This window comes from Mandrillus leucophaeus, unplaced genomic scaffold (assembly GCF_000951045.1).
Source record: "Mandrillus leucophaeus isolate KB7577 unplaced genomic scaffold, Mleu.le_1.0 Scaffold345, whole genome shotgun sequence".
Classification (NCBI taxonomy): Eukaryota; Metazoa; Chordata; class Mammalia; order Primates; family Cercopithecidae; genus Mandrillus; species Mandrillus leucophaeus.
The window spans coordinates 2,068,626-2,085,560 of record NW_012103643.1 but is presented as its reverse complement, the minus strand read 5'-3'; the positions used below and the strand labels follow the sequence as shown (position 1 = coordinate 2,085,560).

General features: G+C 42.9%; 1 protein-coding gene across 2 annotated transcripts in view; it reads right to left on the bottom strand.

Annotated features, from left to right (window-relative positions):
• TIAM1 (T-cell lymphoma invasion and metastasis 1) overlaps positions 1-16,935 on the bottom strand; it is a 364,694-nt gene that overhangs the window by 19,502 nt on the left and 328,257 nt on the right. For both annotated transcript variants that reach the window (XM_011989052.1, XM_011989053.1), the window contains exons 18-22: positions 16,410-16,478; positions 15,980-16,105; positions 10,121-10,229; positions 4,601-4,780; positions 4,395-4,513 (exon numbers count right to left, since the gene is read on the bottom strand). In XM_011989052.1, coding sequence (XP_011844442.1) covers positions 4,395-4,513; positions 4,601-4,780; positions 10,121-10,229; positions 15,980-16,105; positions 16,410-16,478 — 603 coding nt within the window. The remainder of the gene's footprint in view (positions 1-4,394; positions 4,514-4,600; positions 4,781-10,120; positions 10,230-15,979; positions 16,106-16,409; positions 16,479-16,935) is intronic.

Here is a 16,935-nt window from a genome sequence, read left to right as displayed (position 1 = left end):
TGATCTACGAAACTGGAGATGTTTTGTGTTCAAACAGAGAGAGTTTCCCAAGGAGATGCTAATGGTTGTCTACGACAAAGATCCACCCCCAGATAACTGCAGACATTTCCACCAGTGAGTATCCACTTTTTGGAAGTGTAAGCAAATTATTTCTTCTTCCAATCCATTTCAAAGATGACTTTATTTCACTTTAGATGAGGGAGAGAGAAGCCAAATGAAGAGTTTGAAGATTCCTCTATTGGCACGGGCAGCGTGAGTGCTGGAACCCCAACAGACCATGAGGTGTATGTAGTCACTTGCCCCCAGCGGTCACATGCTAAACTGTCTCAGACAAGTGCTGGTTGCAGAGCCATCTAGACACAATGATCCAGAGAGCCTGATGCAAGTTCAATGTCTGCCTCACAACAGTCACATCTGCTTTTCTCACTGGAGTCACTGACCTCCTTCCAAACTGAGCTGAGTTTCCTATATAGTAGCAACCTGGCAACCCTCCACTGAACGCAGTGCAGTTGGGATGGCCCTTCTCGAGCCACCAAAATAGGCTACCATGCTGAGATGTGGCTCCATCAGTACGGAGTACAAAGCATTACTGCCTCCCTTGATTGGGATTATTATAATCATCACTGTCATTATTACTGAGCTGTAGTACCATTAGTATAACCAAGGGTTAAAATAATTTTTAAGCAGCTATATTATTTTGTCTATAGGTATTAAGTAACTCATCAACCAAACTTCCAGGATATTATCAGCCAAGGTAATGACATCGTCTCCACTACCTGTCCCCCAAAGACCCACACAGAAGAGGAAGAATTATACACAAAAGTCAAATTCCCAGGTACCACAGTCCTTGGGAGTACATCTTTAAAAGTGATTAAAGGCCAACATGGTAGACTGTCCAACTCTACTTCCTCCCACAGAATTACATTATCTGCACCTTCTGCCATGTGATTTTCCAGCACCTCCCACTAGACTAGGCAGGGTACATACATCACTGCCCAGATGACTTTGGGTGTAGACATTTGACTTAGTGCCCACCTTCCAGCCATGGGAAGGACTTGCCCAAGACAGCCATTGCTGCTTCAGCCTGGATCCCGGAAGGAAGAGACAAGGAGCACACCAGAACCTTCAGAACTGGAGCTAACCAAGAGAAACCAAACCTTGGTTGACCTACAAAGCCACATTTGAGATAAATATTTGTTGTAGAGAACCACTGAGATTTTAAGTTACTTGTTACACAACTTAAAATGGGCTGATGCTGTGCCTGTGCACAAGGTTTCTCTCTGGGCAAGCTTCCCATGGCAAGTGGAATAGGGGGTCAGGGTGCTCCCTCTGGCCACAGCACTTCCCCTGGTTCCCTTCTGAATCTTCCTCCCAAACCCCAAGAGACAGTTCTGCTGGGAGGCCTCTACCTTCCTAAAGACTGGGATGCCCTACTGAGCCAGCATTTTTAAGGACTTCTTTTAAGGGGAAATGCCCTCTTGCACTCTTCTTCCTCCTAGTTAAGCCAAAGGGATTCCTTAGCCGAACTCCCCAGAGTTTAACATGGAGGTATGAGGTTGAAGACCCAGTTTCATTAAAAAGCTGTTTCTTTGCCAGCTTTGTTCTCTATGAACCTACTTGCCTTCAGAGATATCTTAAGGAATGTTGGCTGAAGACAGGATTCAGGTACCCTGCGTTCCTAGAATGTTAACGTTTCACAATAAACCTGCTGTTACCAGCAGATACTGATAAATGTTCCTATTCCTGTTTACAAACTTCATCAATCCATTCTAGGCTGTTAACTCATATTGCCACTAAGAGGGAACCACAAGGATCAAGAGTTCAGGAACTGCTTTTGTGAAAATCTGAATATAATTTGGGTACCTCCACAATCACCTGCCTCAGTATCCGTAATTCTTCCAATATACTGCTGAGAGCAGTGGAGTAGAATTGTCACTGATCTTGGCATAGACCATCCTATTTCCCAAGACTCATTCTCCCTAGGGCACTGAGGCTGCTGCATCCTTCCCAGTTTAAAGGCCTTTCTCCTCAGTGGAAGAAAGAGAGATGAAATGGGGCCTGAGACTTGAGTGACCAACGGCCTTTCATTAATTGATTCCCACTGGGGGTCTATTTCCTGCTCGTTTGTCTTATCCTGCCACAACAATATCTTCTCTTGCTCTCTTTGGCATCTTTTCCAAGCCAGAAATTCTCTGGGCTTTGCACCTCCTGATAAAAGTAGGATTTTCCTCCTCTTCAGTCCTGGTACTCAGCCAGTGTCCCTCCTTCCATCTTTTGCATATTTCTTTTTACAATCTCAGCCCACAAAAAATACTTTGTATAGCACTATATGGCTTTGTTCCTCACTGGAAAGATTTCTTACATGTCAGAATTTCATTTTAAAGGACTTCCAGTTTCACTGAAGCCACATTCCCTTTAATAGTCTCTGACTTCTGATCATAATCATCTTTTTTTCCTAAATTCTTTGTAACCCACTATCCATCTCGCCTTCTAATCTTTAGCATCATGGTCATTTGCTCCTAAGGTCATTAAAATCCAATAATTAATTTGGCATATAAAGAAAATATAATACGATGTAATGAAGATGTTCACTTCCATGGCCTTTACCAGTAAAATGCGCTTCTGTTAGAATGAAATAAACCAAAGGAGAGGAGGACTTCTTATAATAAAAAAAGTTTACAGTATTATTCATATTAGTCAATTAAAAAAAGCATTAAAATTCTCTGATCAACATAAAATCAAGGTATAAAATTACCTTCAAGATATAACTAAACATATACATAGATATTAAAAACAATCAAAATCAACACCAAAATATGGTAAGTTCTATGTCTTGAAACCATAGTTTTCTTCTTGCCTTTTTCTGTATTTTGCCCTCTTTTTTTAATAAGCATAATTTTTTTCTTCTTATAAAGTTTTATAAGAAACTGAGAACTCAGTCCAGGGTGGCAACCTTCATCTTTTCTATACTCTGATAGATTAAATTATCTGCCAAATAGTCTGAGAACATTCTCATGCTCTGCTTGTTATGTAAAAACAAAATTGTGTTTCAGTTGAAAACTACACATCCTCTACAGCAGACTTTCCTGGGCTATCAGATTCTGACTGTACACTGTCTTTGAGAGCCTGTGCAACTCTTTGTAAGGTGTAGGTAACAGAGATGTGTAAATTCTGTCCAGTCTGACACTGGCCTAGTTGATTTCCTCCAGCTGTGGAAAAACCAGTTTGTCTCATTTACAATTCATCTCAACATTTCTTCACTCCATATATAAACCTGTGTAATTGTAACTTTTCCAATGAACTTTTACAACACCTGCCTGGGTCCCCCCCCACATCTTATGAGGAAAATAAATTATGAGATATCATCATTTTACCTCTTTCAGAAAATTATCCTTTAACAGCCTGAAAACTTGTTTTGTTTCATTAAGGACAAAAAAAATGAGACTGGATAATGGCCTTTAATATCTCTGGAGATAAGGTGCTTTCTCTAGTCTACATTAAACAACCAAACTTTGTCCCACCCACACGCTTTTAACCCTGCTGCTAGTCACAGCAAGAGTGTTTTTCCTCTAGGTTCCTTCCCACATTTTCTCTTTTTTAAGGTGGAAAGAAAAACTGAGTCTAATATTCTAGTTGAATCTGAGCGTGCAGAGGCATTGATGAATGTTAACATATATCATATCCCTACAATTCCTCTAAGTATTACTGGCTTTTTTAATTGAAAAATAATAATTGTATGTATTCAGGGGTACACAGTGATGCTTTGATACATGTACTGTATAACTCATCAGATCAGAGCAATTAACTTCTCCATGCATCTCAAACATCTACCACTTCTCTGTGTTGGCAACAAACTTTTATTCAGGTAAGAGCTTCTTAATGACTCAGCCACAACTTTTAGCTCACTTTCAGTCTTTCTCAGGTGTATCTGTTCCTGCCACTGCTCTTCTAAGTAGGTTTTTGGGTAGATCCGATTCAGAGTCATCTGAAATTTTCATTCCTTTGACAACTATTTATTGAGCACCCACTATGTGCCTGTGTCATTCTAATCTCTGGAGGTAGAGCCCTGGGCTTTAATGACACTTCTAGAAACAGCCCAGATTGTGGTAATGGAAGTTCACTTTCACACTTAACACAGAATAAAGCCAGAGATCCCCCGGGTGAGGAGCTGAACATCAGGAAAAGATTTCCTACAGGAAGAAACAGTCCAGCTGAGGAAGAAAATTCACATTGCAGCCTCGGATAAAGCACAGATGTTCCACTAAGAAAAACAACAGCATCCTAACTGTTTTACTTATAAGGAACACCTTTTTTTAAAAAAGAAAAAAAAAAAAAAAGCAAACTCAAACTCGGCTTTCCTGACAGATGTGTCCTGAGAAGATGGGGACCCTCACCTCTTTTTTCTCACCAGTCTGTTCAGCGATCAGCTGGTCAAACACAGCCCCAAACTCTTCATGGATTTTCTGCATCTCATTGATGTGACTGGCAACCTTGTTCATGGTCTTGATGGCCACTGGAAGAAAACAGGCCGTGAAATGAGAAGCTATTTAGAGACCCTCACGGAGACTCAGGTCTGCGGGGGTCCCGGGCCGAGGCCTACCGTCCAGGTGGTAGTGCTCCTCGCTCTCGGCATCGGTCAGGGCGAACAGCTCCCTGAGCAGAAGTGGGTACTTGAGGATCCTCTGGATGGGCTTGATGAGGTACGACTCGAGCGTGGATGAGTGCTGCTGCTTCGGGTTCTGGGCATCCAAGAACGCCTTGAAAGCCGTGTCTGTCTTGGCTGGCAGGGTTTAAACACAGGTCATCGGGGTGGAACGCCCACGTGACTCCCTTCCCACAATTTCCCTCCCTTCCTCCGTGACTCCGAGGTGCCTTTTTGCAGGACTGAGCAGAGAGTGGGTGGCAGGAAGAGGGAAAGGTAGGGGAGGACAGTCAGGGAGACCACAGGCAGTCAGATCTACGTGTTTATGTGTTGGGGTGGAGTGGGGAGAAGCCTGATGAGTTACAGGATGACGGAGTGTAGACTGCAGACACCCGGATTTCCAGCGGCTGCTCTTTATCCTCCTCCTATTACACATGTTTTTTTTATCCTGATGTTTTGACACCTGGGGCTTTACGGTCCATGGGGAGACTGCCCCACCCACGCTGGTCAGTGCCTGGAGATAGTAAAAGACTTGCCAGGAAATGTGCCTTTTATAGAGTCCCCACACACTGTCACCTCCTCTCTGAGGCTCTTATACCCTGGGCCACCATTCTCGTCCTAATCATCTCAGGGTGGGGAGCAGACATCTTGGCTTCGAGTGCACCCCAGAGCCCGGCCTCCCCAGTTCCTTCCCTCAGAAACCCCAAGAAAGGCTCCTGACCACATCTTCCGCTCGCTCCCTCTGCCTCCTGACTGACCCTGCAGGTCCTCATCTGGCCCGCATGGCATGGGGTGCCCCTGCCTCTTGGGAACTCTGAGTGACAAACTGGTAATCATCCATCCCCTGAGCTGTTGGCTTTGTCATCCGAAAATAAGGATAAAGCTATATTCTGAACACTCCTTACCCTAGTTTTCCTAATCTTTCAAGCATTTCACTGCTGGAAAAACCTCTTTTGAAAAAGGCAAGCAGGCCAGGCACAGTGGCTCATGAATGTAATCCTAGCAGTTTGGGAGGCCGAGGCGAGTGGATCACTTGAGGTCAGGAGTTTGAAACCAGCCTGGCCAACCTGCTGAAATCTCATCTCTACTAAAAATACAAAAATATTAGCCCGGCTGGTGGCAGGTGCTCGTAATCCCAGCTACTCAGGAGGCAGAGGCAGGAGAATCACTTGAACCTGGGAGGTGGAGGTTGCAGAGAGCCGAGATCGCGCCACTGCACTCCAGCCTGGGTGACAGAGGGAGACTCCGTCTCAAAAAAAAAAAAAAAAAAGAAAATTTAAAAGAATGGCAAGCAGGTGCAGAAGCAGCAGCACCTCACAGTGCCGGTGAAGTAGACAGAGGCAGGCTCTCCCACAGTGATCTGCTCAAAGTTAACTCGGTGGCACCACCTTAGCGTCTGTGGGATCTGATCTGATGCAACTCAGGCAGCACTTTCCTCACCAGCCTTGCCTCCTTCCTCTGTGTCCCAGCAGGTTTGGGAAGCAGCCCTGGGGGGTTGTGGGGTCCCAGACAGAGGTACCTGGCAAGGGCTGACAGGAAGCCATGGCTAATGCCTTCCAGGTACAAAGGAATGTCGGGGGCCAGGGGGGAGGGCAAAATATGAGAAGAGGAAGAAACAATGTATCCAAGCAACGTAACAGTGGACACACACTGCCTCTGGGTTGGCGAGCACGTGGGGGTGCTGGGGGGTGTGGCACGGCCAGCATGGGTGCAGAAACTCCACACACCCCTGCCTCATACTTCGCCCAATCACCTCTCCATTTGGCTATTCCTGAGTAGCACCTTTTATGATAAACCAATAAATGAACACAATCAACATTGGAAAAAGCACATTCTTCACATTCAGAACCTAAATATTCATCTGGATGACTTTCCTCCATTGCAAATTTTACATGGCACTCCAATGACTCGATACTTTTCGTAACAGCATCTGGAATGTCAAAAATCTCTTCAATAAATAAATACCCTCTCCCTGCAAACAACAGGGGGAGTGTATATATAATTTTTTAAATATATATATAAACACACACATGTATATTTTATTAGAACGTTTAAAATATAGAAATTTAAGTTTACTGATCTATATATTAGAAAGCTTAAAATATAAAAATTTAAAAGTTTAATGATATTTATAGATTTTATTAGAAAGTTTAAAATAAATATTAAACTTTTAAACTGTCTAATAAAAATGTCTTTGCATCCCCAGTGGTTAGGGGTATGAGCTAAGACTAAAGATGCTATAAAAGGGCATCAGAACATGATTCTTCTGTCTTTATTTTTTTTCCCTGAGACAGAGTCTCGATCTGTTGCCCAGGCTAGAGTGTGATGGCACATTGTGGATCACTGCAACCTCCACCTCCCGAGTTCAAGCGATTCTCCTGCCTCACCCTCCCGAGTAGCTGGGACTACAGGCATGCACCATCATGTCTGGCTAATATTTTTTTTTTTTTTTTTTTTGTATTTTTAGCAGAGATGGGGTTTCACCATGTTGGTTAGGCTGGTCTCCAACTCCTGACCTCAAACAATCTGCTTGCCTCAGCCTCCCAAAGGGCTGGGATTACAGGCGTGAGCCACTGCACCTGGCCCTGTCTTTAATTTTAAAAAACAGCAATCATGGGGGAAGACCTCATAAGACCACAATCTTCTAATCCCCGTTAAGCCCCATTAAGAGCAATCAGACTCCCTGAGTTGGCATCATTTCTTGTCTCTCCAAAGCACAAATTCCTGAAGAGAAAGGACACTGGGAAAAGTGGCCGACTGGCCCCATGTGACAGAAGGGCTGGGCCAGGCTGGGGGCCAGAATATGGGGAAGCAATAGATTTTGTGGGGCGTCCCGAATCTAGGGCTACGTCTAGAAGGGACCTGGGAACTCTTCCCCAACAAAATATTCATGTCCAAAAATATGCCTGTGGGTATTTCACCCATCAACTGAATTCTATATCAGAGCAAAAGAGTGCACGGTTCACAGCGCGTGGTGCGGTACGGGAGCATCGCTCCTCCAGTCCAGCTGTGAGTCCGTGATGAACATGAACATGCACTTTGTTGTTCTCAAAGTTATCCCGACCCTCTAGGCTCATTAGACAATTAGAAAAATATGGGTCGGCTGGGCACAGTGGATCACACCTGTAATCCTAGCACTCCGGGAAGCCAAGGTGGGCGGATCACCTGAGATCAGGAGCTCAAGACCAGCCTGGCCAACATGGTGAGACCCCATCTCTACTGAAAAAACAAAAATTAGCTGGGCATGGTGGTGTGCATCTGTAATCCCAGCTACTCAGGAGGCTGAGGCAGGCAGGAGAATCACTTGAACCCGGGAGGCAGAGGTTGCAGTGAGCTGAGATCACACCACTACGCTCCAGCCTGGGTGACAGAGTAAGACTCCATCTCAGCAAAAAAAAAAAAAAAAAAAAGAAAAAAGAAAAATATGGGTCATACCCACTGTTTTAAGGGATAGTTTTGAAAGATAATATAATATTTTTCTTATTGAATTAAGAAACAATCCATGGGGGCAGAATTTAATCTAATTAAGTGATTAAAAATAACACAAATTGCTCAAGGGCTGAGGTGGGTATATCATTTCACTGTGGAGCAAAGCACTCTAAAATTGTTACTTTAACAATCTCATAACAATTAGCATTCAATAAAGGTTGTAGAAGAAACACACTGCACACGTAGAGCCATATGCCCAACACAGCACACAGGAAAGGTCAGGCAGCATGACAAGGAGAATCCCAGGTCCCCTTTTCATTTGAGGTTCCACCAGAACTCTGTTGCACAGATCACCACTACCATTAAGACTGTTTTTATCTGGGGCAGGCTCTTTGTTACCCGGAGATCTGTATTGTGCTAATACTTCCTATAATAGGTTTTAAATTAAGTCAAGCTAGTTCTCTTTGGTAGCAAACATAAACACAACACAAGAACATTATTTACATATCCGGGGACCTGATCAGCAGCTGTTTACTTGGCAGCTACAGTAAAGTGTTAAGGAACAGCAAGCTGATTTCCAGAGATTCTTTGAAATCAAACTTTCTGTTGGTGCTACTGTTTGCCAAGAAAATGTTTCCTTAATCCTTTTACCATCAAAAACCACCATATGCTGAGCTATGGAGACATAACCACTTTCTGGAGACTCTCAGAATGTTCCACCGTCTTCTCAGAATACTTAAGAAAAAGCAGCTTGCCAATATAAAAATTCTACTTTGTCCTGCACAAAAATAAACCACAAATGCAAGAATTTTCAAGGATAACTGAGACAACTCTAGAAGTGCTTTTGGGAGCTGTTATCACACTCCTAGGAACAAAAGTAGGTGAAGGAAAGATACAACTCCACAAAAAGGTATACAGTAAGTCCTCACTTAATGTAGTCAGTAGGTTCTTAGAAACTGCAACTTTATGCAAAATGACATATAATGAAACCAATTTTCTTCCTCATCAACATTATAGTGAAATGATGTTGAACAAAATACATTAGTTGGGGACCTGCTGTACATCGTGTCACTTAAAAGTCACAGTTTCCAAGAACCTATCAACAACATGAAGTGAGGACTTAGTTATGAAGTGTGGTAGGTTATAATCGAAACTAATGAAAAACAGAAATAAAGCAGGGAATTTCTAAACTCCCTACATTTTTACATAACTGCAAAATGACCCATCAATTCTGGCCCCAAATAGCAAGGTAAAACTTTCATTACAAGAAAACTGACAAAATCATTAATTCAAGATATTGGCCAGGTGTGGTGGCTCATGCCTGTAATCCCAGCACTGTGGGAGGCTGAGGTGGGCAGATCACTTGAGGTCAGGAATTTAAGACCAGTCTGGCCAACATGGTGAAACCCCATCTCTACCAAAAAATACAAAAATTAGCCAGGTGTGGTGGCAGGTGCCTGTAGTCCCAGCTACTCAGGAGGCTGAGGCAGGAGAATCGCTTGACCTGGGAGGTGGAGGTTGCAGTGAGCCGAGATTGCACCACTGCACTCCAGCCCGAGTGAGAGAGCAAGACTGTCTCAAAAAAAAGGCATGGAACAGTGGCTCACACCTGTAATCCCAGCACTTTGGGAAGCCGAGACAGGTGGATTACCTGAGGTCAAGTGTTCGAGACCAGCCTGGCCAACATGGCGAAACCCCATCTCTGCTAAAAATACAAAAATTAGCCAGGTGTGGTGGTGCATGTCTGTAATCCCAGCAACTCAGGAGGCTGAGGCAGGAGAATCACTTGAACCTGGGAGGTGGAGGTTGCAGTGAGCTGAGATCGTGCCACTGCACTCCAGCCTGGGCAACAGTGAGACTCTGTCTCAAAAAGAAGGAAAAAAAAAAAAAAGAACACATTGCATTGTTCAGCACCCCTATCAGTGGCTTGCTGGAACATCTATCTGGCAATCAATGACCCCTAGATTTCTGTCCAAAAGCCCCCAACCACTGTCAGCCACACAACTGAGAAGCAGCACACCCCCACCTCCACATCCTCAGAGGCCTTACCTTTCACCAGGACCTTGGGAACTTTTGTGTGGCTGGCGCAGAAGGCACTGTAGAGCTTGAAGCGGTCAGCATAATACAGGAACGATCCCCCCAGAGAGAACAGCACTTTCTGGATTTGATGAGAAAAGGCAGAGTTGGTTTGTTTCCTTCCTCCACTGGAAATATCAGCAGGTTATGGCAGGGAGCTCACATCTGCCTGGCTCACCCCACCAATCAACACCTTCCGTGCCTGTGAGAGCCTTTCTTTGTTATCAAAGGCCCTAAAATTGCCCATTGCAAAGTATGTGCACGTACAGGTTTGTGTACAAGGTGTTGGACTTTGTCTTCTTAGTATTTACAAGGGAGATGTCCCTGGTTTTCCAGGTCTTTGTCTTTTAATAACCTATCTAGGCTGTTTGAATGTTGATGAGAACGTATATATTCTGGAAAAATCAGAAATCTCAATTCTCTCATTAGCTCCTGCTGGCAAACTAAATAAAGGCAGGAAATGCTCATACCCCCTGCTCCCGAAGTAGAACACGTTCCTCTGATCGCTGTCTTCATGCCTTCCAAAACCACCCTCTCCTCTAGCGGCTAAGAACATAAGCAGTATTAAAAGAAGAAACACGCTCAACTATGGAAATCAGTATCATCTCCCCAGCCTGTCTGCCCTGTCCCAGTCGTTCACAACTGGGTAGAGGCCTTCTCATTAAGATTTCACTATGCCTGACAGGATACTTTGCATCCCACATACTATATATACATATATATATATGTATCTCCTCAGAAAAACATCTGCGAGTTTCACACTGAAAGAGTCTTGTTCAGAGAGGCCTTATTTAGTTTATCGACGCTTAGAATTAAAAGGCAGACTTCAAGCAAAGAAATAAGGTTTTGAATTTGAGTAACAAACTAGGTTCCCCAAAATGCAATTTATCTAATGAACACTGACAGTCTGTCCATGACAAAAAAAAAAAAAGTTTATTTTAAACCATACGTAATTGGTTATTACAGGCCTCACTTCTCTTCTTGCATGTTCTCCTTTTTCTCCTTTACTTTCCAAGTCCTCCCCAAATCTCTACCCTAGCGTGGAGGGTGTCAGCAGGAGTACCCTGGGTACTGCCGTCGGACTTTGAGAGGGACAGTTATCCTTGGAGCCTGATATGGTTTGGCTGTGTCCTCAACCAAATCTCACCTTGAAGTGTAGCTCCTATAGTCCCCATATGTTGTGGGAAGTAACTGAATAATGGAGGCAGGTTTTTCCTGTGCTGTTCCCATGATAGCGAATAAGTCTCATGAGATCTGATGGTTTTTATAAAGGGCAGTTCCCTTGCACACGCTCTCTTGCCTGCCACCATGTAAGACGTGACTTTGCTCCTCCTGAGGCCTCCCCAGCCATGTGGAACTGTGAATCCATTAAAACTCTCTTTCTTTACAAATTACTCAGTCTCAGGTATTTCTTCATAGCAATGTGAAAATTAACTAATACAGAGTCATACTCAAGAATTAAGCAAAAAAAACAGTTGTGGAAGAAAGTATGCTAAATGTAACCCCTCCCTTTAGCCATCCTAAAGCCATTCATTTGTTTAACTTAATATTTACTAAGTGTCTATTTACCCTACCGTAACTACAGATAAAATATTAACGTATTCTCTTATTCCTCCTGCCTTATGATTATCAGGGAACACAGTGCACACAAGTATGAGGGGTTTATACACAAAGACTGCACTTCCCCAATGTTTCTGTTCTGCAGGACTTAAGAACGCTTCTCACAGGCTGATGTACATTGCAAATTTCCAAATGAAAATTTTTATCAAAACTTATTTAACATCAGAACTAATTATTTCCTTCTGATACTACCTGAGACTAATGCTCTACGCAACTCAGTTTGAAGATTTTAACAAGTTTTTCTTTTTTGTTTTTTGTCAAATATACAATGAGGAATTTTTTTTTTAGTTTCTTTTTTGAGATGGAGTCTCGCTCTGTCACCCAGGCTGGAGTGCAGTGGCCGGATCTCAGCTCACTGCAAGCTCCGCCTCCCGGGTTCATGCCGTTCTCCTGCCTCAGCCTCCCGAGTAGCTGGGACTACAGGCGCCCGCCACCTCGCCCGGCTAATGTTTTGTATTTTTTAGTAGAGACGGGGTTTCACTGTGTTAGCCAGGATGGTCTGGATCTCCTGACCTCGTGATCCGCCCGCCTCGGCCTCTCAAAGTGCTGGGATTACAGGCGTGAGCCACCGCGCCCGGCTGACAGTGATAATTTTAAAAAGGGCAGCAATTGTGGAAATCGACAGCAGTAGGTTTGGGAGCAAACAGCGACTGTGTGGAAACCAACTCAGAGAGCCCGGAGAGAATCCCGCAGGTAGGCACGCTCAGTGCCCATCAGCCATCTCGCCTTACAGATGGAATGGAGACAATCAGATTGTGCTGTAAGCAGCCAAGTGAAGGTCTATGAAGAGGGTCCCGCTTACGTGGAATTGAGAAGAGTGACTGTTGAGTATGGAAGTACAGGTTTGGTATCCTTGATCCAAAATGCTTGGGACCAGAAGTATTTCAGATTTCGTATTTTTTCAGATTTGGGAATATCTGCATTATATTTAGTGGCTGAGCATCAAAAATTGAAAATCCAGAATGCTCCAATGGCCATTTCTTTTGAGCATCATGTGGGTACTCAAAAAGTTGCTGATACAGCAGTTCAGATTTCAGATTTTCAGATTAGAGAAGCTCCACCTGTAGCTAAAAGAAGCAACGTACCAGCCCCTCCCTAGAATAACACTGATCTCAGTACACTCAAGTTCATATCAATGTTCTGTTACCCAAAGTCTCCCTCTTGTGAATCCTTTTAGTGATGAACTGGACCCAAACTCAAAGAACCAGTCCCACAGCAAAAGACTTACTAATGAATATTAGCTACGTTAGGTTAAAACAATATTTTAAAGTACATCTACATCCATTTTTTAACCAACCCTGGCCTCCAGAATACATCCATTTTTATTAAGCAGCTTTTTTGTTTATCTAACTACCGGGCCACATCACATGTTCTACTGTGCAAATTATTAATTTACTAATTTAGAAAACATATCACTACAAGGAACCTAACTGTATTTCAAATGAAGAGTATTAACCACCAAGAAGCAATTTTTGAATACAAAAATGAACTATATGGAGTATTCAGGGTGAAAGATATATTGTGCCTACAACTTTCTCTTAAATGGTTTAGGAAGAAAACACTTTATATGTACACATAGACACACCATACATGCATAATGTACACACATGCACATATAGATACACATGCGCACAGGAGACAGGGAGGGGAAGAAAGAATAAAGCAAATGTAGCCCAATGTTACCATTTGGGGAATCTAGATGAAGGGTATTCAGGAATTCTTTGCACTATTCTTGTAACTTTTCTGTAAGTCTGAAATTATATCCAAACAAAAATGAACACCTATAATATATACATATATATTCACATACTTATGTGTATTTGTATGTAATTCTTAGTAGCTCCTGTTGCACAGAGGCAATGTAAAGAAATAACACACACACACACAAACATATATTGAGGTAGAGTATCGAGGTGAGGCAGTCTTTACCTCAGCTCCGAAACCTGTACCCTAACATTACACAGCTAGATTTCTGCAAGTATTAGAAGACAGGCAAAGAGTATGGGGGCCTATACATACATGAACAACTGATTCTTAACACAAATGCAAAAGATATTGAGTGGAAAAAGGATCAAACGATAGTCACTGCAACAAACAGGATGAGAAAAATTGGATATTCATACACACACAAGTTAACTTTGATTCCTATGTTAAACCATAACAAATTTAAGTTCAAATAGATCAGAAGTCTAAATGTAAAACTATGAAACTTCTAAGAGAAAACTACAAAACTTCTAAGAGAAAACACAGGAAAAAATCTTGATGATCCTGGTTTAGGCAAAGATTTCATAGATAAGACACCAAACGTGTGATTCAAAAAGGGAAAATGTAAAAAACTGTACTTCATCAAAATTAAAAACTTCTGCTCTGTGAAGGGCACTGTCAAGAGAATGAAAAGACGGGCCTCAAACACAGAAACAAAATTTACAAATCATGTATCTGATAAAGGACTTATATTCCGGATATACAAAGAACTCTCAAAACTCAGTGTAAGTAAACAAATAACCCAGTAAAATAAGCAAATTATCTGAACACACACTTCACCAAGGTGGATACACCGAGGGCAAAAAACAAGCACATAAAAGAAGATGCTCATCATCGTAAGTCATTAGGGAAATTGAAATTAGAACCATAATGAGGTGCTACCACACACCTGTTAGAATGGCTAAAAAAGGGACCGGGACCTCAGCAGAACAATGAGGAGGAACAGATGGAGGGAGCTGCAATGGTATAACCACGCTGTAGTTCAGCAGTTTCTTAAAAAGTTACACATACCCTTACCATATGACCCACCCATTCCCTTCCTGGGTACTTAAGAGAAATGAGAGCACATATCCATACTAAAACTTGTACACCAATGTTCACAGCAGCTTTATTTGTAATTACCAAAAACTGGAAACAACCCAAATGCCCAAGAAAGGTGAGTGGATAACAAAGTGTGGTCTATCCATTCAATGGAAGACAATGCAGCAATGAAAAGGAATGAGCTCTTGATACACACAGCAATATGGACGGATCTCAGTCAAACTACGCTGAGTGGAAGGAGCCCCCCCCCAAAAAACGGGTACTTGGTATGGGATTCCACCAATATAAAATTCCAGAATGCAAACGTTATTTATAATAACAGGGAGCCGGGGTAGAGTGGGAGGGCAGTAAGAAGCAGGAGAGAAAAACCACAAAACGGCAGGACAAGACTTTTAGGAATAATGATTATGTGCATTGTCCTGATTGTGGCGATGGTTTCATAGGGGGGCGTGTGTGTGAATTCATCAAATTCCACACTAAACATATGCGGCATATTCTACTGCACAATTATACCTTAATCTGTTTGTTAAAGCACATGAGGGTGGCATGTAAGCCAACACATGAAGCAGTGTGCTTTGTTAATTGGAGATGCAACACAGGAAATCTGCAATAAAAGAAAGCCAAGCAGGGGAGAGGATATAAGCAGCCTTGCTAAGGCACTAGTCATAAATCCTCATTAGGCTGCAAGGACACTGTGTGCTGGAAGATTGTCTTCCTCCTGGATAATTATAAGCATTTCCATTAAGCAAAGTTTCCCAGAACAAGGTAAATTAATGTGTCTACTGGGTGACCAGAAGTGCCTTTTTTTTTTTTTTTTTTTTTTTTTTAAAGACAGAGTCTTGTTCTTGTCCCCCAGACTAGACTGCAGTGCTGCAATCTCGGCTCACTGCAACCTCTGCATCCCGGGTTCAAGAGATTCTCCTGCCTCAGCCTCCTGAGTAGCTGGGATTACAGGCGCCCGCCACCATCCCCAGCTAATTTTTGTACTTTTAGTAGAGATGGGATTTTGCCATGTTGGCCAGGCTGGTCTCGAACTCCTGACCTCGGGTGACTTGCCCGCCTTGGCCTCCCAAAGTGCCAGGATTACAGGTGTGACCCACCGTGTCCGGCCAGGAATGCTTATTCTAATTCACTAACAGCTAAAGCACTAAAGGCCCCCCGCATAAACCAAACAAAAGGTGAAGGTTGGTACTTCGCACGTAAAAGCCAGCAGCTGCACCAGTTTAATGCAAATTGATGGCCCTGGTCTTCCCTTAGCCAGACCAGCAAGACACACTGTTCTCCTCTCAGACACCCTTAAGGAACGGACGCCACTGTGGCCCTCCAAGGAAGACGTCAACACGATCAGGGGATTCAACTTGCGCCACACTATGGCCCTGACGCCAGACGCAGCTTTGCACTACTTACCTTAAATTGGTCGACCTTCTCAAGCTTTTCCAAATCAGGTACCAGTCTCACTCCATCTTCTAGAGTTTTAAGGAATTCTACTTGAAACTCCACCATTTCCGTTAAATTTCCAAAAAGCACGTCAAGCTAGAAATGGAACAGAATTTAATCCACCTCATATCTCATTAGTCTTCCTAAACTTTATTTATATCTGATTACAAGGTTTTTCCATCAATTCTTAACAATTAAGAGAATAATCCCACTAGAGAGCGGGGCGGTTTTTCACTCTCCACGAGCACGCCAAAGCTTAGCAGGCAATAATTTCACCTCCTTACTACAATTACATAAATTTAAATTGTTTTCAGTGTTACACGTGTCCCCATTTTCCCTTTTTACCAACAAGTCAAACCACGGTATGATATTCACAAAGTTGAAACCATTTCCACAATACCTCATCTTGGGTGAGAAAAGTTTCTTTTTGAAGAGGCTTTAGGTATCTCTCCATGAGACAGTTTAAATCCTAAGAATTGAAAAGAGACCTCATTAGCATATGTTAATGTCTATAAAAGAATCTAGAAGAGAACAAACAGATGATGTCCTGAAGGCTAACATTAGAGACTTCAGGTCAGTAAGGTCCATTTCAAGCAGGAGTTTCTGTCAACATTTTAGGCTTCGAGGACTACAATACGGTCTCCGTTGCAACTTCCTCAACTGTAGCACCAAAGCAGGCATACACAATACGTCAAGGAATGAGTGTGGCTGTGTTCTCAACAAACTTTATTTGCGAAAACAGGCAGCGGGCTGGATTTGACCCGAGGGCCGTCGTTTGCTAACCTCTGATTTAAAGACTAAAACACAGATACTTAAACAGATCACCCTGCTTTCTCATGGGGAATGTGACCAGGTGTCAAAACAAGTGATAACACAAAAGACAACAGACCTGACACTCTTCTGGCTAGACTCTAATTAGATTAGGA